Source organism: Pan paniscus, chromosome 3, assembly GCF_029289425.2.
Source record: "Pan paniscus chromosome 3, NHGRI_mPanPan1-v2.0_pri, whole genome shotgun sequence".
Taxonomy (NCBI): Eukaryota; Metazoa; Chordata; class Mammalia; order Primates; family Hominidae; genus Pan; species Pan paniscus.
The window spans coordinates 100105653-100130973 of NC_073252.2; the positions used below are offsets into that span (position 1 = coordinate 100105653).

General features: G+C 34.9%; 1 protein-coding gene across 2 annotated transcripts in view; it reads left to right on the plus strand.

Moving 5' to 3' along the window:
- The window catches only part of BANK1 (B cell scaffold protein with ankyrin repeats 1), a 293848-nt gene that overhangs the window by 229659 nt on the left and 38868 nt on the right, over nucleotides 1–25321 (plus strand). For both annotated transcript variants that reach the window (XM_003829949.5, XM_034958947.3), the window contains 3 exons: nucleotides 8083–8161; nucleotides 11837–12145; nucleotides 16605–16910. In XM_003829949.5, coding sequence (XP_003829997.2) covers nucleotides 8083–8161; nucleotides 11837–12145; nucleotides 16605–16910 — 694 coding nt within the window. The remainder of the gene's footprint in view (nucleotides 1–8082; nucleotides 8162–11836; nucleotides 12146–16604; nucleotides 16911–25321) is intronic.

The window sequence follows — 25321 nt, forward strand, 5'->3', positions numbered from 1 at the left end:
AACCCCTTGTAGAATCATCTGAGAGTCTTCTGTCCCCAACCCTGCTGACATTCAGCTCTTAGAGTACCTTACATATCATAGTCTATAGGAATGGTGGCCCCAGGAGAATTTCCATTTATAGCCCTCCTTAATTTCTGCTAGTTCAAATGGTCCACTATTGACCCATCATCACATCTGTCAGGTGTGATTTCTTGCACCTGAAAATAGGGATTTTTTTTAAATCATAGTAAGCTATGAAAAGGAGGAGGTCTTTTTTTTTTAATCTTTTGAAGATTTGGAGGTCTTTATTTTTAATCTTTATATTCCAATTTGAACACATCTGATCTTCACTCAACATTATAATTGAATATAAATGTTTACATAAACACAATTTGGTCATATTAAAAAATAGGGCAACATAAAAATTATTTTTTAACAAAATGACAATTTTAAGGCAGATAATAGAGATAATTTTCGAGTGCTTTCTATGTACAAAGCTCTGTGCTAAGCACTTGATAGGTCTTATTTAATTTTCACAAAAACCCTGCGAGATAAGGTACATTTATAGTCATTTTCACATCCAGAGAGGCCAAGAGAGAAGGATGTCCTTCAGTTCATGTAATTAATAAGGCAAAGAGTAAGAATTGAATCCAAGTCTGACAATATCCCTAATCTCAAACTCTTAACCTATACAACCTAAAGATGTTTAAATGGGATATTTAATAGCAATATCAGTTATGATTATCATCATTATCATAATTGAGATACGTCTAATACTCCACAACTAGAGTATAGTAAAAATTGTTGACTTCACTCTTCCTATCAAAATGTACATCTTCTCCCAAAATCCACCTGCTTCTTTGATTGGGTAACTTTGCTCTTTGCCATTTGCATTTGGCCTGCTCAACTTTGCTTTTGCTTGCTCCATTCTCCTTACCAAGAAAACCCACATTGTTCCCTCCTCCACCAACTCATGTACTGTCTGTTCATCTGTTAGATAAATAAACATGCATTAGCTATTGGAACCAGATTCAGAAATTATCTCTTAGATTCTACTCATCCTTCTAAACTCAGGCCTAATTATTCCAAGTAGAATTATTACAAGTTTACTCTCTATTGCACTATTTAGTCAAATGAGTCAAATTTAGTCAAAATTAAAGGACTATAATTTCTTCGTGGTTGTCACTTTGATTTTCCCAGCTAAATATTCAGCATCCTGGGAGTATTTCACATCTCTTGTATACCCCTGGAAACTTGCCTAGTATTATAGTATTATACACACAGGAAACATTTACAAGGTATTTTCGACTAATTTAGCAGCATTGGTGTTGTCATGCCTAAATATGTTAGATGGCATGTCTGAAGTACATACTAAGAACTTCCCAGGGCTCAGTTTTTGCATGTTTTGGTAAAGTTATCTACACCAGAAATTCATTCTTAATATCTTATTCAAGGTGTTTTATCTGAGTTCTGAATACCATTCTGAAATCAAGGAAGGCAAATTCAGGATGATTCTGTCTTTTAGCTTCAACCTTTGACTTATGTAATTATGTCATCTTTCTGACTATCTCTGACATTTTTCTATCTTTCTTGTTTTCTTTTTTGCTAAACCCCTTCTTTTTCCTATCTTCTCACCATCCAACTTCATTTATAAATGGTAGACATAACTATGTGGCTTTTGTTTGATTTTAGTGTATTGTTTAGGAGTGTCTGATACCCAGTTAATTAGTTTGATTCCATGTCAGGCTTATTTAAATTTTTTTTTAATTTTTATAAAGGAATATAGCAATATTTGAATAAATATAATTTATAGTTTCTAATTCAGTTTCTTCTATCTATGCTTTTTTTGGTATCTTTTTGACTTAATTTTGACTTTGTGCTTTGTTATTCTGCAATTTAATTCTTACTGATCAAATTAATAGTTTACTTGGTCATCATACAACTAACTACCTTCTGCCTTCCAAGTTGGTAAATACCATGACTTCATAAAGAAATTGAAAGAGTCACCATTTTATAGTTACATCCCCACTCCAAATTTAATTTCAAATATTCCAGAAAGCAATGCAAAAAGACTTAAGATGTAGATTAAATTGACCTCAAACTTCTCATCAAATTGCATAGAGAATGTGATTTTAATCAGTGTCTTTATCTCTAAATAACAAAAGTTCTTTGGAGGAGTGTCCTGGAAAAGACGGTTGTAAACAGTAGTACTGGTTACCAGACAGTGAGCTGAGCAGAAACTTACATGCCATGTTTGACCCCTTTCCTCCAGCCTTTGGTATCAAAGCTGTGAAAAATTGTATTCATACTCTCTCCTGGATATTTCTTATATTTGCGTTCTCCAGTAAATATTTTCTTCCACTAATCCTCATTACCCTTTGCTTTGACTATCAATATAGCCCTTCTCCCTCTTACCCACTGTTACTAGAATTATTTTTCTAAAATACGGGCAGGAACATGCTACTTTCCACTTCTTAAGAAACAATTACATACACCAAAGTCATTTGAACTTTATAAAATAAAACCTTAATGCACCAACATATCTTCACACTCAAATATATCCTTCCATGCAACCTAACCAAACCAACTAAAACCATCCACGAAGTATTCTTGCTGTTTTGTTCATGGTCCCCCATTGGCCACTAATATTTCATCCTTTTCTTTGCAGATTAAAACTAAACATATTTTAAGACTCAGATTTAATATCATCTATTCTGTGAAATTGTCTATCCCACCCACTCAGTGGAAATGATTGCATGTTTCTATCTTATAGTATTTTGCAAGCATATGCATATTTTAAATGTATGTTTCATTTTGCCTAATCTATATTGTTTGTCTTCTCCACTAATTATAAAATATTGGAAGTTGGGGATCATGAAACCTTCATATGTGGGTATCCTGTATTTCCTGGTATAGTGTTTTGTGCATGTGACCTCCGGATATTATCACCTTCCATCTCCATAGCCCTTGCCTGTAATGAAGCACTCTCCAAAATTTTTTATTCATTTTTGAAAAATCAAATCTGAAGCAAAATTGTCCTATACCCCCTCTTCACATTATGGCTCCTGAAAAGAAACTCTATACATGATGCATTGGATTCATCACCCTCGTTTAACTTTTTTAAGCTTCATCAATCCAGTATGAATTCACACAATTCCATTGTAAATTCCGTCATCAGGGTCACCGGTGACTTGGACTGGAAGACCTGATTAACTATTTTCAGGACTTTTCTTTTTCACACTTGGTGATGCAGTTAACATTTGTGATTTACTTAAAACCCTCTCTCCTGATTTTTCTGACATATCTCCCTTCTGGTTTTTCCCTTTGCTTCCATAACTGTTTTCTTCTAATATCCTTTTCTGAATCCTAGAATCTAGACCTCAGAAAAACCAGGAGCTAAAGACATGCCCACGAATAATAAGGTTAGAGATATAAATTAAGGGCAGCAGAGTGGATAAGATGACTCTTATCCACTGTGGATAAGAAGACTCTTATCCACTGTGGATAAGAATGGATACAGGGAGAGTGCATTCTGTAAAAAGAAAGGAGGGACAAAGATGAAACCCAGGAAAAGCAAATTTATAAAGATAGTTGGCCAGTGCAGACCATAGACTACATTTAAAAACAACTTTTTCCTGGAAAAATATTCAAATTATTACAAGTTTTAGTGTGATACATTGTTTTAATATTATATCAGTGTATGAAAAATAGAATAAACAAGTTGTTATCTACAGGTTATTTTCAGACTTGGAGTTCCATCATTTTAAATGAAGGTAGTTATCTTTTACATTTATAGTTACAGTCTTAACAAAGAACTGGATTTTAATTTTATCATTCCATTTTAGTGACAGAGATGGTCAGAGGCATTTGGCCCAATAAAGGTGCTGACACTTCACAGATACAGCCACAACTATGGTGGGCTTGAAACAAAGAGTATTAAAATAGGGCTAGAATATCTTTTAAAAGGACAGGTCCTCAAGCCTGATATTCATAACTGTAGTTAAAGCTGAATCATGGGCAAAGATTAAGGCCAAGAGCTTTCAGCACTGGGACCAGGGGTCCTATGGGTCACCACCACCAGAGGTCAGCTGGAATGTGGCCTCAGAGGGAGAGAGAAGCCTGGGGTGAGCCCAGGTCAGAATGAGAGATGTGCCAGTCACAGAAGCCAACCCTCCATCGACATTTTGAAAGCTAACCATTTTCAATTCTGCCTTCCTAAGATTGAGAGACAAGGTCACAATATGCCTACTGCTTCTTTCTCCATTTCTACAAAGCAGGGGATCAAACCACAATTAGAAAATTGCATTTCCTGTTGTGCTGAATGAGACTTTGTTCACCTGATCACAGTATCTTTTCATAACTTTAGTTTTCTATAATAAGATCCTGTCTGAAAAATAGTGTATATATACTCAGGTTATTCTAATGAAATTTTAACCCATACAAAGAAAATTTCTACTTTTATTTTCCTTGAGTTTAACAGCTTTATTTCTATTTTATTCCTTTTCATTCCTCTCTCAACTGTGGATGGAGTTCCTCCTTAATTTTGCACTCAGCATTTCAATTCCTGTAATATAAAAAGAAACTTTCATGGGAAATTATATGAATGTGCTTTTAGGTCATATCCATAGATAGCCTAAGGAAAAACATTAAAAGATGTAATTAGAACTAAGACATTACTCTCCTATAATGTGCCCTTCAAGTTTTGTTTTTGAGAATGTGTTTTCTGTTATTTATGGTTTTAGTATAACATTGATCATTACTTTTAATATTTAGTAAGAATAATATATATTTTTCTATTCAAATATTATCTCTAATTCTTCAGCCTAATACATTTATTTGGGGTAATACATAGAATGTTACAAGGTCAACTTGTCACTCTTCAAACATATATTTGTCTTCATATTCTTATCCCATGGGCTGCAATGTGCTTTATAAAAGCTGGTAAAAATCACTCATAACCAACACTGTGGAAAGTTGTGCAAGAGTTGGGGCAATTACAGTATCTTCAGAATCTCATAAAATGATTTGGAAACCAACTGCCATGTGAAGATTGTTTTTATTCACTTCCTCAAAATCAGAATATTATGATCAATTTGTACAGGACCAGATGTCAAAGCCATGTGGAACTTCATATACCTCAGTCAACAAGATATTCTCTTTTTAATTTATCTTTGATAATGAATGATTTTAATTTATTACATTAAACATTCTGTGCTACAAGGACTATCTGTGGGTTGAAATATTACATTAAGCATGTTCAACTAATAGATTCTGTCATTTAATCTTAATCTTTCATTTAGAGAAGTGGGAATCAATGTTTGTGTCAAGATAATTTTTTAATCCAATCTCCAAACCCAAAAGCAAATGAATAAAACTTTTGCTCTGATCATCTATTTCTTTTCTTTCTTTTTTTTTTTTTTTTTTTGAGACAGAGTCTCACTCTGTCGGCCAGGCTGGAGTGCAGTGGTGCGATCTCGGCTCACTGCAACCTCTGCCTCCTGGGCTCAAGCAATTCTCCTGCCTCAGCCTCCCGAGTAGCTGGGATTACACGGGTGTGCCACCATGCCCAATTAATTTTTGTATTTTTAGTAGAGACAAGGTTTCACCATGTTGGCCAGGCTGGTCTTGAACTCCTGACCTCAGGTAATCCACCATGCCTGGCCTGCTCTGATCATCTATTTCTTAATTCTCTATTTCACCTCTAAGGACTGAGTTTGTTGTTGTGAAATAAATAAAATATTGTATTCTAATAATTTTTTATTTATCTTCCTCTTCCAATAAAAATGTGATTATTTTTAAAATGGGAAATATATCTTTTTTTATTTTCAATTTACTTTCCCCAATAGTTAACAGAGTATTTAGCAGATAGTAGGCCTAAAAAAATATTTGACAAATGAATGAATAAAAGAAACATGCTTGCTTAAAAGTAGGCGTATATCTTAGATGAAGGAAGATCAAATATGCAGATTACATTTATTGAGCAGTTACTATGTGGTAGATGTGATATGTGTCTTGCTTACATTATTCTGATTTAATTCTCCCATCAAACTGATGACATAGATATTACTATCCACATTTTGCAGGATATAATATTGAGGCTTAGAGTTAAGTGTCTGGCCTAATGTCACACAGCTAATATATGATAGAGCTGCGATTTGTACTTAAATTGACTCCAAAGTCTATGTTCTGTCTACTCCATCACACAGCCAAGGATTAAAGTGATTAGATGTCAGAATGTCTTCAGACTCATCTTTGAAGCCATCATTGATTTTATTGAAGAATAATTAATATATTATTAGATCTGGCATGTTTTTCAAAATAAATATGATTGTAAGTGTAGGGAACCTAAGTAAGAAGCATTGGTTTTTTAGCATAAATATTTCTACAAAGCATTTTATTCTGGAGAAAACAATTACTCCCGGCATAGTCTGATTATATAGAATATCAATTATACATATTTATGAAAGTTTTCAAATCAACCTAGACTTTTTTCTTAATTTAGAGGCAGATTCTTTTGAGACATTATTGGGTTCAGGGTATTTGGCTTTTTGTACAAATGTCATATGGCTTCAGTTATGACACAAAAACAATTCCATTAGGTTTCAACCTCAGTACATACACATCCAGCCACATACTTGCCTAATGTCAGTTTATTAATTCACAGTGATTTTGAGCTCATAATGCCCAAGCTTGTGAATAATATATAGGAATTTTTGCATAATTCTCAAAATCTTTGTAAACCATTGCTACTAATAAATTAGTAAAAAAAAATCCTTGAAATGGTTTTGGGAGTACTATGGATTTTTAAAATATATTTTTGACCTACCTTATGAATTATATAGGTGAAGCTAATTGGAAACAAAGATTAGCTATATTAAACAATGATTTTAATACCAAAGCATACAAATATCAATCAAAATGTCAAACCTCCTACTAAAACTACACAATTTTTCATATTAGAATTTAGTGGAGTCCATCAAAGGGAAAATATAATTGAAATATAAAATGAGTTATTGCATCAGGCTCAGTAAAAAATACTGAAAATATTTTATTTTCAAAATTCCGTGGGAAATTAGGGACTTTTTTGCTTCTCTGGATGGCATTAGTGTTTAAAAAAAATTAATGAGTTCCATTGGGCTCTCTTTGGCCAAAGTGGGTGATAAACTTAATTGACGAAGTCAAAATGCAGGTGAAATACCTTTGCATATCAAAGCTACTATAAATTTCAAAATGCTTTAATATGGATGCTTCTAATTTTTGAAGGGACATTTCAAATGCAGAACAAATGGCCTAAATTATTTCGATTAATTTTTTAAGAACAGAAACGTAAGTCATTTGAATAATCCCTTGGAGTTCATGGTAACAAAACACGTCCTATGTGAAATCCAGTCAATCTCCATCCCTTTCCCTACATGCTTTTGCACAAATAGAACCATCACTAGTATTAGCTTTCTCTCTGAGCACCAGTATGCACCACAACTGTAGACTCCATGTCTCTTTAGAGATTATAAACAAAGACTAGCAATTCTGGAGATAAGAGGTTTCTGTCATTTCTCAGTTAATTCTGCCTTTGAAGTACATATAGTGGAACTGTTTTCAGAAAGACAAATAAAGAGAAGTACCCTTACTGGATTTATTTCTTTTTTGTAAAGATGGAGAATAAACCACTTTATAATTTCATTGTCTTTCACTGTATTACAGTAATTGTAATTAAGAATATCTTTTGAACTGTAAAAGATATAGAAATGTTCAAAAGGAAGAAAAGCTCATAGTTTTCAAGAGAAATAGTTGTGTTCAATTTTATTCGGAACTTCTTTATTACACTTAAACTTAATGATTATTGCCTCCTTTGCATCTTAAAGCTATTTCAATAGGTTTTATTTTTAAAGCAATTCATTGTTTATTATAAATGTACTATTTCCCTCGTTATACTTTTAGTACTATGTGCCATTGAGCATTTATAGATGGCACAAATATATTATCCAAGATCTGTAATATAATAAAGTATTTAAATAAAAACAAAAACTATTTCTTATTTGCACAGGCATCCAGTGCATATTTATTAAGATTAATGCATATTATTAAAAATTACATTTTTTTCAGATCCAAGAAATTGACATAAATAATGAGCAAGAAAATGATTATGAAGAGGATATTGCCTCATTTTCCACATATATTCCTTGTAAGTTTTTCTATGTTATATATATATATGACATTCATATATATATCACATATATATGTGACTTATGGAAGATGTAACTGAAAAAGCAAGACTGAAGAGAATGTGGCACGGTATTTAATTAACTGATTGGCTTTTAATTTGTAATAGAGACACTACTACATCATATTCCTAATTTAAATACTTTTAATAAGTTCAAGTTTTAAAAATCAAATACTGATTTTTCCTACCCAGAGGGAATACACAAATAACTCTGTTATGACTATGTGGACTATTTGACAACTACATTTTTAAAGTTTTTTAAAAACTCATAACCACATTATTTGCAGACCTTAGTTTTCTCAGTTATGAAATGAGAATATTGAACTAGAATACTCTCTAAGGTCCTCCCTGGCTCTAATATCTGTGATTCTACATTCTAATGTCTGAAGAATAATTCAGGATGTTCCTACATGTATATAAACGTATATGTGTATATAAATGTATATATATACACATATATATGTATATATAAATGTATATATATACACATATATATGTATATATAAACGTGTATATATACACATATATATGTATATATAAACGTGTATATATACGCGTTTATATGTGTACGTAAACTCCACCCATTATGCCAGGTTTTATTGGCATACAGCTCAACAGCTTCACCAGCATGTTTGGTAGGAATCTCACATCCAACATTTTTGAAAGTTTGGATTCCGGCCATTGCCAAACCTCTCCACCTGCTGACTTCCCCATCTCAGTAAGTGAAAACTCCTTCCCTCCTTTGTTCAAGTCAGTTAAAAAATCCTTGAAAGTCATCCTTGGCATTTTTACTTTCTCTCCTACCCCATATGCAATCAGTCTTACAATACTGTTGACTCTGCTTTCAAAACATTCCCAGCATTCAGCCATTTCTCTCCCCTTTCATTATCCTAGTCCACACCGTCATCAGTTCTCCCCTTGTTTACTGCAATAACACAGTGGAGAACTGGAGGGTCATTGTCACTTCCTACATTGCAAGCTTGGCAATGAACGGAAATTTTTCTATTGTTATGACTCAGGAGGGAGGATTGCTACTGGTATTTATTGGGTAGAGATAGAAGGACTGCTGCTAAATAATGTATAGAACGCCTTCAGTAGCAACTTCCACATTTGCTGCCTCTGATATTCTACACTTCATGAAAGGACTAAACACCTTTCATGAAGGACTAAACACTTTTATGCTCCAAATCCTCCAATATCTCCCCATTGTACTCATAACCTTTCTCATCCCCTACAAGGCCCTAATCTTTGTGTTCCCATCTCTCACCATTCTCTTACTCGTTCACAAACCAATAATGTGCCTGCCTCAGAGCATTTTCACTTTCTATTCCTTCTGTACACTTTCTCCTTATATGCTCAATACTTGCTTCATCACTTCTTTCTTCGTTTTATGACACCCTACTCTTCATTTCACTTTACCTGCTCCTTTTCTTCATTGCACTTATCAACATTTAATATGATATATTATTTATCTGGTTGTTGTTTATTGCCTGTATTCTGTTTCTAAATCACATGCTCAAAGGGAGTAGGGCTTTTTATTCACTGTTTTGATTGTATCCCCAGTACCTGTAACAGAACATAGTCTATGCCCAATGAAACATTATTGACCACAAGTTTTTCAAATGATGGGGACCTGCAAATCAAATAAAGTTAAATACAAATAAATGCCTTCACTATCATACTTTGGCAAAATTAGTAAACTCTTCAAGTTATTGCAGGACACAAAAAATGCTAAATATTAAATTAATGGATTAATGCACCAAGCTTTAAAGTTATACATCTTATCATTTAAATTATAATAAAAGTGATTATAAAGGCCATGATTGAAAATGACCATATATTTATCATGACGTTTAATTTTCAGAAGAATTGACTGTAATAATAAAACATTATTTCAATTCTTTATAAAGAAAAATTTCACTTTTGCAGTTTGAAACTATAAACTCTCTTGTATATGAAACTGTGTGTGACTGGGCTCAAGCCAGTCTCTTTCATGAGTGAGAGGGTGAAGCACAGAACCCTAGCTCAGTGGATTTCCATTGATATTACCATTACAACAAAGCATGCTAAAACACACCAACTCATTAAATCTGACTTTCCGGGGCTGAAACCCAAGTTTGGGCATATTTGATGACAAGTACCATTCAGATTCTGTTGCTTATTCAGTATTAAGAAACACTGAATATATAAGCAGAAGTGTTGCTAAGAATAATTTCCTATAGCGTGAATGTAATTCTGAGTTGATGACTGATTTGCCCATACAGAAATAATAAAGTTCCTTTGCTAGCCTGAGCAATAATTTTTTCCATCCATTCCATCATCTACTCCATCAGCATTTCTAGAGACTACTTTATTTCAGGCTTAGTGTTTTGTGTTAAGGATAGAAAAATGAATGAGATCTGTGCAGATAGATTGTACAAAAAAAAAATAACTATCCACTCTGCCCAGGCTGGTAATTAAAGAATCTTGGTTTAGTTCTAGTACTGGAAACTGTATCTTTCTTCTTTCTCACATGAAAGAATAGAAAAACAAAAAAAAGAAAATTCCATATAATAATATGGGCTACCATCATGGGCATGATTTTTCTACATTCTACAGTGTAATTCTTCATTTTAAAGAAGGCTTTCTTCTCTACATTGTGCTGTTTGGGATTTTAAGCTATATTTTAGCTTAGCAACATTTTAATACAGCAATTTCTTGCCTTGACAAGGAAAACAATTCACATATTCAAAGGTCTGTTACAGAGGTTCCAAAGTCTGTTTAGAAATTCCAAAAGACTGTTTTAAATTTTTTGAATCCTTTATTTAGAGAATATTTTTATAAAGAAAATTTAATAAAAGTTTTTTCTGAAGATTTAAAGTCATTGCATTATAATTTCTTTTTTTCTGCTTTCTTCCTGGGTGTTTAAAGAGCATTTACTGTATATAATATAAAAACAAATAATGGTATGGTTGTCAGAGTAGAGGGAATTTGGATCATTTGGTTAAATTTCTGGGTAGAATGCATTTATAGGTAAAGAACTGATCCTCAGAAAGATTTACCTACTGTTGGTGATTTACATGCCTTTTTCACCAAAAAAAATTAACTTTTCCCAAGTAATAGCTCCAAAGTTAATACAGTATCTGTAAATGATTTACTATAAGGAATTATAAAATTATTATAGTTATCTGTAAAGATCAATATATATTAAAATAACTAAATAAGAGTCATAGATTCATTTCTATTTATTATTTACAAGCAAGTAAAGGTTTGTGTCTTTTTTCTTTACGTTTTCCATCATTTATTGTTTTATTGGGTCAGTTATATTGTTTTCTAATAAAAATGCAAGGATGCTATCAAATATATGAATTTGTTCAAACAATAACTCTAAAGAATCAGAATATCGTTATCTGCATGAGTGTGTCATATACACAGATAGCAAGACATAATGGAGCTTTGACTGTTCATTTGGTAAGTATTTTAAAAACCCAGAAATAAATGACTGTTCACTAAAAGTTACACATTTGACAGCTTTTCACTATATCAGGTCATAAAAGTTTTATTAGCAGTACTACTATTTCTGTACAATTTTACAAAATATGAAATGCCTTCAGATGATGTGTTTGAATGAAATCATGCAATCTTCATCATAAACAGCCACACAGAACCCAGCATTTCATCATGAAAGCAGGAAGACATACGGGCAGAGTGCAGATGGAGCTGAGGCAAATGAAATGGAAGGGGAAGGAAAACAGAATGGATCAGGCATGGAGACCAAACACAGCCCACTAGAGGTTGGCAGTGAGAGTTCTGAGGACCAGTATGATGACTTGTATGTGTTCATTCCTGGTGCTGATCCAGAAAATAATTCACAAGAGCCACTCATGAGCAGCAGACCTCCTCTCCCCCCGCCGCGACCTGTAGCTAATGCCTTCCAACTGGAAAGACCTCACTTCACCTTACCAGGTAAGTTTAAGGTTAGAAAAAAACAAAACAAAACAAAACAAAGACAAATCTTTGACAGGCTTACATAGCAAATAGTGCAGTGGCAAATCTATACAGAGCAGATCAGCTTTTGAAACCAATAGCAACATTCTTCCTATTCTTTAAAAACTAAGGCCTGGGAAATGAGGCAAGAGATACCTACCTCTACCTTGTTCTTTTGTTTCTTATTTCCTTGCTTCCTTCCTTCCTCCCTCCCTCCCTCCTTCCCTTTCTTCCTTCCTTCTCCCACTTTTTCTCTGTTTCTCTCTTTCTTTCTTCCTTGTCTTATTACAAAGCTTTAAGAGAATAAAACTTGGAAGGAGTCTGTAGTTCTTCACGTAAAATGAACCTCAGGCATTCTGTGGAAAAGGAAATGCAACATTGCTTTTAAAACACACTCTCAGTCTTCAGACAAAAAGTGAAATGCTAATGATCGACAATTTTCAGATGAACTTGGGTACTTTAATCACTTGGTAGCTGTGGGAGAATTAAGCGTTAAAGGGTTTGTTGCACACTGCACTGACACCAAAGTTTAAAAACACTCTATACACTACCCAAGTGGAAGAAGAGTCAACATAGCTATCACTGGCATTTGTTCCCAGACAAAGGAATTGGGGTGTGGAAAGTGGGTGTGGGGAATCTGTCCTTGCGGAGGGCATGAAGAGGGGCTTCCACATTAGGTTTATCTGCCTGGAGTGTTCAACAGCCTGACAAATTCCCAGCTCCAGGCTCACTCTTACAGTCACAAATTATCATCTACTTTTTGATCATTATTTCATATGTACTTTCCAAATTTATATTTATTTTCCAAATAAAATGTTCTTAAGAAGACAATTTAGTTAAAAAAAAAAAACTCCTTATCAAAACCCCATTTTCACTATAATTTAGTTGTTGGGTCCTAGAAGGCTACAAACCCCATTTTCACTACAATTTAGTTGTTGGGTCCTAGAAGGCTACAAAGTACAAAAACATGAACTTGTTTCAAAAAGTAAATTTTTGCGCAATGAAATTTAGTATTTGGGCTGGGCACAGTGGCTCATGCCTGTAATCCCAGCACTTTGGGAGGCCGAGGCAGGCGATTCACCTGAGGTCAGGAGTTCGAGACCAGTCTGACCAACATGGTGAAACCCCATCTCTACTAAAAATACAAAAATTAGCTGGGCATGCACCTGTAATGCCAGCAACTGGGGAGGCTGAGGCAGGAGAATCGCTTGAGCCCGGGAGGCGGAGGTTGCAGTGAGCCAAGATCGTGCCACTGCACCCCAGCCTCGGAAACAAGAGTGAGACTCCATCTCAAAAAAAAAAAAAAAAAAAGGAATTTAGCATTTGTGTCATTGAAGGCTCTCTATGAAGACCCAAGTTTACCAACATAAGCTTTATTAAGCTTATGCACTGTATTTAGAGATGGAAAGTACTGCTTAATTGAAAGCTCTGAAGCCTAGTGGATATTCCTCTGATTCATTCATTCATTCAACAGATATTTATTACCTACTATATTTGAAGGTCTTGTGGACCCTCAACATTTATCCATGAAGTAGATATATTAATATTTAGCTGTGAGGGGAGAAAACATCATAAGTTAGTAGTACACTGACTACAAAATTCTGGCATATTTTTCTCATTTTTTCAGATCTGAATAATTTGTTATAACAAAATTAATTGTCAAGAAGGTAAAATTGTCTTGTGTCAGATTATTTCTCTTAAAAGTGCTAATATTAAATCATATTTTTCCTAATGTTAATTTCTATATATGGTATGTTGGTTAGCAGGTCTAAAACAACTCTATCAAGGGTCTTTGTGAGTTGTCTAAGATCAGAAATGTAATCTTGGCTAACATGTCTCCTGAAAACTAGCAAATATAAAAAGCAAAATAAGATAAAAACTCACTTATTTAATTTAAAAACCCTATTTTTACATTTTATATTCAGTGTTACTTTTATCTTATCTTTTGATAGCACTGATATTAGAAATGGATAATAAAATGCCGGTATTTTTTCTTAAAAATGTTTTATTGGCCTTTAAATGCAAGGCTGTAAGCTATCACTTATTTTTTTGCCAGAGACTTTGTATGTCTTTGACTTTGGCTAGTGATACCTTCAGGAGTTGTTCTTTATGAGTAGCTTCCATCTGCCATCAAGTTACTGAAGGAAAAAAAAAAAAAGCCTTCTCAGTGCTGTAGGCATCAAATTCCTCACAATGGATTTACGGACTTCTTCATTGGAGAAACTAATAACATATAATACTATAGAGCACTTTACAGTTTATAAAGAACCCATGGTTTCTTTTTAACCCAAGAATCCTGGAAAGTAATTATCGGATCCCTCCTTGACTCAGTTCCAAGAAGCCCTATAATTAGAATGTGTCAGTTACTTCTATTAACAGGTCTCCTAGGCTATTAGGATTTTTCTCTTTTTTATACAGTCTTGACCCAATTACTTCAAAAGTTGGAATTATGGAAGTGATATGTTTTAATCTTTCTTTATTGATATACCACCTGAATTGAGAAAGCTTAGGTCCCACTCTTAACTGAAAAGTATTATCTGATACTTTGGAAAATAAAAAGTAAAATGTATTATTTCTAGTGCAAGCCCAACTTTAGAAATAGTTCGGAAGAGAGGTGGGTGGGGAAACAAAGAGAGTTAAGAGCTCAGGAAATCGGTTCATAAACGTAAGATGGTTGACACATTCTGCTAAAAATGAAACACTGAAAAAGTGGTTCCCACACACTTAATCCGTTTTCACCTGTGTTGCTGTCAGTGAACCAGAAGTCATAAAGTCAAAATCTTAAAACCATATTATTCATAGGATAAAAGGCAAGCTGTGGTGAATTGAAAGTTAGTGCTAGGCACATCGGTAATTAACACTTCTTAAGTTGAACTAAATGAAACTATAAGAGTTAAGACTCTGTTGGGAGATTATCTTAATCTCACCTCATAATCTTACCCAAGGCAATTGCTGAATCTTTCTCTAATATCCTTTTATTCTGCTCTGCTACTTGTCTTTACCCTTTTAAGTTTTTCCACTAAAATCTTCATAAGTAAACTAATTTTGGGAGTATCAGATTCTCGAAGGGCAAATTCAAAAAAGAATGAAAATGAAAGAAAAAGCATTCATTGGCCTGGTAGAGAGCCATTAAAATTCTTTTTAATTTACTTGTTAATCAAAGCATATTGTATCTTTGTCTTATTAATAACTGCTACAAAAATATTTTAACATATTCTTATAAAAATATGTCAAGATATTACTGTATGGAAAAACCATCAAAGACTCTGAAACCTATAATTTTATTCTTTTCATGTGAATTCATTCTCACACCATTGATCATCCATGCTGTCTTTTATGTCATGAACTCTACTTTCAGTGTCTTTCATCTGTTTTTTATTTGTTTTTTTGTTTTGTTTTTATTTTTGAGGCACGATCTTTCTCTGTTGCCCCATCTGGAGTGCAATGGCATGCTTATAGCTCACTATAGCCTCAAACTCTTGGGCTAAAGCAATCCTCTCTCCTCAATTTCTGGAGTAGCTAGGAGTACTGGCCACCTGGCTAATTCTTTTATTTTTGTAGATACTAGGTCTCACTAGGCTGCTCTCAAATTCCTGGCCTCCAGCTATCCTCTTACCTCAGCCTCCCAAAGCATTGGGATTAGGCACAGAAGCCATTGGCCAGTGTCCTTTATCTATGAATAAGGCCCATGTTGGCTTGTAGAAAACAAGAGCTGCATTTTTGAAGGTCAGTTTGTCATAGTCAAAGACCAACTGCTATGAAACCAACTAATAGTGCCTTTGGCTATTTCTCCCTGTCATTTTCAGAGAAATTAAATTTTAGGTGAAATATCCAGTGCAAGCAATATGAAACATGAAACAACTTCAAATGAAAAAAAAAATCTAAAAATATTATGCTTGAAAAACACAAGTTTTCAAAGCTGTGGAGTTTCAGACATAGATTTATAACTTGATTTCCTGATATGAAATCATTCTTTATATGTAAAAGTATATATAATATATAAAAATATATAAAGGTATATTTAATATATATAATATAGATAATTATATTTTATACATTAAATATTTATATATGAAATAATATATAAAAATAATATATATATAGCTCTCTATATATACAAAATAATATGGAAAGTATTTAAATGTTTTTAAAAATTCCATGTCTTAAGCACATGGATTTTTTTACTACATGTATTTGTCTTAATACAATTTAAACTACAAAGTGCAGGATGATTTATTGGTAAGTTACACAGCTCACTTTTTCTGCATTTAGGGGGTGACATATAAATTATTCTCCTGGAGTCACGAGCTCTTCTCTAATACTGTTTCCTACGGCACTTGACTTAGCCACCTTGGGAAGCTCAAAAAAGTGACAGATGGACACCAATAATGTTGCATGTAACAGAAGAGTAAACACCATGTAAATATTTCATAAACAGGGACAACGGTGGAAGGCCAAATGGAAAGAAGTCAAAACTGGGGTGATCCTGGTGTTAGACAAGAAACAGGAGATGAACCCAAAGGAGAAAAAGAGAAGAAAGAAGACGAAAAAGAGCAGGCGGAGGAAGAAGACCCATATACTTTTGCTGAGATTGATGACAGTGAATATGACATGATATTGGCCAATCTGAGTATAAAGAAAAAAACTGGGAGTCGGTCTTTCATTATAAATAGACCTCCTGCCCCCACACCCCGACCCACAAGTAAACCTCCAAAAGAGGAAACTACACCTTACATAGCTCAAGGTAATTATCATTGTTGTTTGTTTATTTGTTAATTTTTTTTGTCCAAAATTTTGAGGATGGGAGGAGGGGATAAGGTGATGCAATTAATGCTCTAAAACTCCAAAGAGTAAACATTTTTTTTCAAGTCACAGCTAAGCTATACTGGCTCATTTTTTTTCCACTAAGAGTATTTTTTTATTATTATTATACTTTAAGTTCTGGGGTACATGTGCAGAACGTGCAGTTTTGTTACGTAGGTATACGCATGCCATGGTAGTCTGCTGTACCCATCAACCCGTCACCTACATTGGGTATTTCTCCTAATGTTATCTCTCCCCCAGCCGCCCACCCCGCAACAGGCCCCAGTGGGTGATATTCATATTCCCCACCCTGTGTCCATGTGTTCTCATCTTTCAACTCCCACTTATGAGTGAGAACATGCAGTGTTTGGTTTTCTGTTCTCGTGATAGTTTGCTGAGAATGATGGTTTCCAGCTTCATCCATGACCCTGCAAAGGACATGAACTCATCCTTTTTTATGGCTGCATAGTATTCCATGGTGTATATATGCCACATTTTCTTTATCCAGTCTACCATTGATGGACATTTGGGTTGGTTCCAAGTCTTTGCTATTATGAATAGTGCCACAATAAACATACATGTGCATGTGTCTTTATAGTAGAATGATTTATAATACTTTGGGTATATACCCAGTAATGGGATTGCTGGGTCAAATGGTATTTCTAGTTCTAGATCCTTGAGGAATCGCCACACTGTCTTCCACAATGATTGAACTAATTTACACTCCCACCAACAGTGTAAAAGCATCCCTGTTTCTCCACATCCTCACCAGCATCTGTTGTTTCCTGACTTTTTAATGGTTGCCATTCTAACTGGTATGAGATGGTATCTCACTGTGGTTTCGATTTGCATTTCTCTAATGACCAATGATGATGACCATTTTTTTCAAGTGTCCGTTGGCTGCATAAATGTCTTCTTTTGAGAAGTATCTGTTCATATCCTTTGCCCACTTTTTTGATGGGGGGTTGTTTTTTCTTGTAAATTTGTTTACGTTCTTTGTAGATTCTGGATATTAGCCCTTTGTCAGGTGGATAAATTGCCAAAATTTTCTCCCATTCTGTAGGTTGCCTGTTCACTCGGATGATAGTTTCTTTTGCTATGCAGAAGCGCTTTAGTTTAATTAGATCCCATTTGTCAATTTTGTCTTTTGTTGTCATTGCTTTTGGTGTTTTAGACATGAAGTCCTTGCCCATGTACTGGCTCATTTTTAAATTTAGAAACATAGTGAGTAAAGAAAATAAGAATGATGGATTGAGTTCCGGTTTCTACTTCCTCATTAAAAAGGATAATGACAAGTCTTTCAGAGAACATGAAACCATAGGATATATGTAGAAATTCTACTTGATACTTCCTTCCTAATTCTATAAGAAAGATGCTCAACTCCTATAAATAATATGCAACACAAGAACATTTAAATATATACCACAGATCCACCTAAGAGAAACATAATTACTCATATATACTTAATATTTTCAAAAGAACCCATTCTATTCCTTAAGCTGCATGTATGTATTAAGAGATTCATATAAGAAAATTTAGCAAGCATGTATAAAGTATTTATCAGTATAAAACACACTTATTTAATGATGATCTACTCTTGATATTGTTCAAGAAACTATAACAAATTAGGAAACTATAGCAAATTAATCAACTGTTTCAGCTGAAATAAAACATGAATTGGAACAGTTGTCTAGATTATAGATTATAAAGTCAGGGAATGAACTTTTGCTAGAAATTCTCAGGTTGTCTCTCATAGTTTAATATCTCTAGGGTATTACTATCTCCTTGACAAAGTTGCTAAATACCAGTAAATACTTTTAAAAGAGAAAGTGGATATAGCTTGATACAAAAAGTTATACTCTATAAATTTTTGAAGAAATACCTCATCTTCTATACTCCAATGCCTAGGGAGTTTCTCAGGACAAGAATGGAATCCCATGTTGTGTTCGTCTACCATTTGGCCGTTATCTTCCCATCCTTCTATTGGTGGTCATATTCTTGTTCTCCAAGATCTCTGTCTTGTTCTCTGTTGTTCTTTTTTGTAGAATTCTTTTCTCTTTTAGGTGGGTACAGAGAGATATAATTCAATATCTTTGTTACTGATTTTGCTTCATTGTGTTTTGATTTGTTTTTAAATTTCTTTTGTTCTTTTCTTTTCCTTCTCCTCTCATATTGTCTCTGTTGTCTTTACTTGTTGTTTGTTCTGCCTGTAACATTTGATACTTCCATCAAATATGGCTATTCTTAGCTATGTTTTCATGTTTAACAAAGAAGCACTGGCCGGGCATGGTGGATCATGTCTGTAATCCCAGCACTTTGGGAGGCCGAGGCAGGTGGATCACCTGAGGTCAGGAGTTCAAGACCAGCCTGGCTAACATGATGAAACCCCGTCTCTACTAAAAACACAAAAAAGTTACCCGGGCATGGTGGCAGGTGCCTGTAATGTCAGCTACTCGGGAGGCTGAGGCAGGAGAATAGCTTGAACCCAGGAGTCGGAGGTTGTAGTGAGCCAACATCGCACCACTCCACTCCAGCCTGAGTGACAGAGTGAGACTCCGTCAAAAAATATAAAAATAAAAAAAAGAATGAAGCACCAAATGCCTCAATGGAAACTCTACTTTTTAACTTATGGACAGCATTGTAGGGTAATTAGGAAGTAGGTAACCAACTTTTTCATTGGATGGCCCCAAAATATTATTTATGTAAGTCTATTCACCTATGCTTTTAACTTTTTCTAGAATACTCTTCAACTAACTGTAGTCTGCACTTACATATCCAGTTCCCAGCATGCTGAGATTAGAATGCGGGAAGAAGACTGGGAAATTTCACCATTCAGAATGCACAATTTAACTTGTTCTCCCTGTTTTCTGTCTAGTATGTAATTCCTGCCACCCAGTGTGCCTTGTGTACCATGTCCAAAACTACTTCTGTTCAATTTCTCTAATGAAGAAACCTCCCGTTATGAGTGAGTGCTTCAATTCACAGGACTGGAGAAAGAACTTGGGGCCATGACTGGTTTAGGCTTTCAACCTATCCCCAAGTAAAATAAGTGCATTTGGATGGTTTTCCTCTCATTGATTTATTAGTTACATAAACATCGATTGAGTGCCAATGATAAAACCTGTGTCCTAAGTATGTAAATTCTGTACATGCAATGTTGCAATTTGTCCTGTAGGTATATGCACACATAGAAACATTAAAGAATCTTAAAGATCTTCAGTTTCTAATAAATTTTAAAGTTTACTTATCTCACCCATCCCAAGACTGGCACCCTTCAATATTTATAAGTTGTTCTAATTCAATGATACAATATAATTTACTCTCATTATATTTGTATTACATGGAGATGAAAACTAGTGCTATAATTTTTTTTGGCAATTAAGTATATAAAATAGGTATGGTTATTTACCCTGTATCCCAAATAAGTAGCAAAAGCTGGACTACAAATAAGGTCACCAAAATCCTTTTCCATTTTTTATTTCCTTTTCTCTTTCACTGGGATATACTTGCCTGCCTTTTTCTTTTATGCAGTTGATTGTTGATCATTCTGTTCCCACATTAGGAAGAGATTACCTCATCAGCTAATTCATTCTTGGTGTTCTTTGCATTTCACAGAGTAAGAGCCTTTCTTCACATATTTCCTTTTTTTTTCCCCTAGCTTGGGCAGATGTATTAAGTCAAGTTGCCACCATTTCCCAGAAAACCATTCACTCAATTAGAAGATTAATTTCTGGCCCCATTGCTTGCCAGAGCCCAAAAATGGTATCAGTATATTGGTGTATTCAGGGTGTGTTAATAGCCAGAATGGAAAGATTTGGAATAGAAGATAGAGGAAAAATACAGGAATGCAGAATCCCATCTTACTATTTCAGAAACTGAAGAAGTAATGGCAAAGGAACTAGGCAAAGGAAAACCATGCTGGCTTTGCAGAAAGACTTGTGTCCAAATTTAGCTGATATTACCCAAGCAAGCAAATTCACGTATCTGAGACTGAATTTCCTCACTGTAAGCTGGGGATACAAATATATATTTCAAAGATTTTTAATCTCTAAATGAGATAAAATTAGAAAATACCCAGCACAATACTTCACATGTGGTATATGTTCAATGCATTATAATTAAAACAATTCTACTTTTTATTTTCTCAGTTTAGTGTCTGTTTCTTGGATTCTGGTGGAATCAGAAGTTAGGGAAAATAGTAGTGCTGGAGTGTGTGAGGGAAGGAAGACCCTGTATTCTAACAGAACAAGTTGGCTTAGTCATCTTCTTATAATAATTATTATTAGGCAGCTTTCATGATAATTGCTAATTCATGCAGTAACCCCACATAGTTGGCATTAATAACCTCATTTTAGAGATAAAGAAACTAATGCTCAGTAAGTGCCAGTGTCTTTCCCAAAGTGATAAAACCAGGAAGAGGAGGAGGCAGGATTTGGACCCAGATTAATTGGGATCTCATGCCTGAGTATATGGCACCACAAATTTCCATCACTGATATATTTATTCCTGGATTACTCGTTAATATTTATTTCTTCCTTCTAACCTATAAGATCCATGAAGGAAGAGACCAAACTAATCTGTTTTCCCCATTGTATCTCTGGTGCCAAGATCAGTGCTGAACTCGCAGTAGAAACTATGAATATTTGGTGAATATTAACTGAATGAAATGATAGAACTGACAAGATCCACATCAATGTGGGTGGAACAGAAGACTTCATTAACACTCTGGAATCAGAAGACTATATCAGTCTACTGATTCCTAAATTTATCCTGCTTTAAACCATCTTATGTCCAAAACACTACCAATTTGAAGGGAAGAGCCCACACAGAACTGGACAAAGCTCTAGGTTATTCATATACAGCTAAGCACTCTAACTGCTTCCGCAAAGCTTAAAACATGAAGCTCTATTTCACCATCATCATCATCCCCTTACCCCAGAGACATAACTTATTAATGCAAAACTGAACCCATGTTGGCCGGGCGCGGTGGCTCACGCCTGTAATCCCAGTACTTTGGGAGGCCGAGGCGGGCGGATCACGAGGTCAGGAGAGTGAGACCATCCTGGCTAACACGGTGAAACCCCGTCTCTACTAAAAATACAAAAAATTAGCCGGGCATGGTGGCAGGTGCCTGTAGTCCCAGCTATTTGGGAGGCTGAGACAGGAGAACGGCGTGAACCTGGGAGGCAGAGCTTGCAGTGATCCGAGATCGCGCCACTGCACTCCAGCCTGGGTGACAGAGCGAGACTCCGTCTCAAAAAAAAAAAAAAAAAAAAAAAAAAAAGCAAAAAACTGAACCCATGTTGATTTTTTTTATCAAGATATATGTTTCTGATTTTTTATCCCATTGCTGTTGTACTAAGCCGGATCTTAGGTTAACAATCACAAGAATAACTGATTTTTATAAGTAAAAATTTTTGAAGTCTACCTGTTTTCAGATATATTTTCCTCTACTTTTTTTTTTTATCCCTGTAATATTGAAGAGGATCGGGTTCATTAAGCTTGAAGAATACAGAGGAATTAACACGGATGTATGGTCTTTAGTGACAGAATTCTTGATTTAAGACAAATCAGGGAAAGAAAATGAGCACTTGGCATGGCATAGATACATTGGTAGTGAAACTACGTCCATAAATCATGCAAAGAGATGAATGCCTATTGGGTAAAATTTTTCAGCATCAATGGGCAATTTTCTATTTTCCTCTCACACAATTAATAGAACAAAGATCTTTCTTCAGAATCCATGTGACTGATTTCTGGTAGAATATAATTTCCCTTTCAATTTCCAATTGCTACTGAGTTGCCCTTGGCATTTTGCAGTGCAACAAAGTTGTATGTGACCTTTTTGAGAGCTACTCAGCTGCAGGGAACCCAAAATGTCAAGTGCAACTCACTTGCTCTCAGAAGTTTTCCACTTGCAATTCACTTGTACTTGAAATTGATCACATACAATGCAATTGAAATGCAAAAAGAGAAAAAAGACCTTGTAGAAACTGTTAGGAAAATTTATTCATATCATTGTAAACATGACAGAGTATAATGGTCTCTGTCCTCATTAGAAAATACGGTCAAGTGGATTGAAGTAGGTCTTAGATCATGTGCCTTGGATCCTCCTTCCTGGATAGGTGACCTTGTCCAAACCATTTAGTTTAAGGACATAGTATGTATATCACAGGTGCTCTCAGAATAGTGACATATTTATCATTATTTGTAAGCCTCATGTTCCTGTTTTTCTCCCTTGACTCTGCCTCATTCTTTTCCATGAGAGAGTGCTAGTGTAGCTCTGCAAAGGAGAAATTGTTCTGACCTGTGTTCATACTGTCCATTGAAGAGAAGCAAGTCAGCTCGTGTAACCCAGGTGTTCTTGTTTGCTCTTTCTGTCATTCTCACAGTAGAACATCATGATCCCCTGGCTTCTTCACAGAAATACTGAATGAAACCTGAGAAGTGCTTTGCAGACCATCTGTTAGCATGTTGACGTAATGACGACGAACTTTTCCAGCCTCATCTTCCAAGAATTCAATTCCTTTATATTAGTGAAAATGGAAAGGAGGCAGTAATCAGCTGTAGTGTGAACTGACATTAAAAGATTTTCATTACACAAGACAATGAATGCAAATATTATCAAGCACTTAGGTTTTCATTCGACAGCACAATGAATTCTGGTCTTTTTCCACTTAACATATGATGTTACTATTTGTTAAAAGCATCTGTAGGAAGTTTAATTGACCTATAAAAGTAGTTCTTAACTGGCAGTGATTTGCTTCTCATAAGACATTTGTCAATGTCTGGAGACATTTTAATTGTCTAGACTAAGAACAGTACTAGTGACATCTGCTAGGCAGAGACCAAGAATGCTGCTAAATGTCTTACATGCACTGGACAGCCCCATAACAAAGAATTATCCAGTCTAAAGTGTCAACAGTAACACTGTTAAGAAACTCTTACTTGGATTATTTCCATTGTTAAGCCAGAGTAAACAAATACTTTAGAGAATGATTATTTATAGATGAAATCACAGGTGCATCGAACAACCATATGAAACAGCTATCCACAACTACTGTCTTTTTAGTCACTTTAGATTTCTTGAATTCAGAATATTTTCCACCAGGACTTTTAACACGTGATTCTTTGTAATCTAAATAAGTAGCTATTCGAGAAAAATAAGATGCTTCCTGAGGTTGGAAAATTGAAAAGAGTCTCCCCTAATGGACCAGCAGCATTGTGTAGTGAAATTCATGAGGATTATGAAGCCAGATGGAACGGAATTTTACTGAAGACTGACACTTACAGTTGTGTAACTTTGTGCAAATTACATAACCTTGCTTCACGTGTTTTTGGTTTTGGTTTTGGTTTTAAAGAAATGTAATACCTACTTCACAGGGTTTTCATGAGAACTACAACTATATATGTACAGTGGCCTGCACAGGGTAGCACGTAGGAAATGATAGTTCCTGTGATGGAAGGTATTCTGTAGACACAGAGGTGAAAGTAGACCTGGCATATCACCCCAGTTAGGATGCCTTTTGCTTCTTCCCTTTTGCATGGGTTTCATATGCCAACACATCATCTTGCATGACTTTTTCAAAGTATTTATTAACTTCCACTATTGAATACTATCTAGAACAAAGGGGCCAGCCCTATCCTTTTTGAGAGCTTTTTGGAATCCTTTTTGAAATCCTTTTGGAATTTTCAATCTGCATTTATGTAATTTGAATCTTGTTAGCAGAATTAAACTCTAATGTTTGTTCAAAGTGAGCATAATCAAATAGCTGATCTTTAAATTTAGGGCAGAACAAAATATTAGAGTACCAAGTTTTATCATCCTGTGAAATATAACCGTGCAAATCATGATCCCAATGCTACTTCTTGGGATAGCAACATTTCTTGATTGGGGGAGAGGGTGGCAAGTTACTTTTGATAATCACTAAGCATGAACCAAAAAGTAAACTCATTATAGTTTGCAGAGTCTTCCATTGGCTGCCCAAACTACTTCTCTTTGAAACAAAAGAAAATTGCTCAGAATGTTACTAGAGTTATGTCCATACTTATACCATTTCCTTATTGAATACAAATGGGTAATAAGAGAATTAAATAGATGATCCCAAATGAAGTCTCATGGGAGGAGACTAACCCCCAGTCCAGTGCTATACAAGCAATAGTTGTTCAATACATGCTGCCTCCTGCTAACAGGAGGGAGGAAGACTGCTCACCCAGTGGTGACTGGAGGTTTTACTAATAAACTCATTGCCATGGTCTCAAGCTATAATTAGAGCAAGCTCCACAAACCAATTGTCATCACTCAGAATGGCTCACCTTCCTGGATTATAAACGTTTCTAGAATGTAAATAT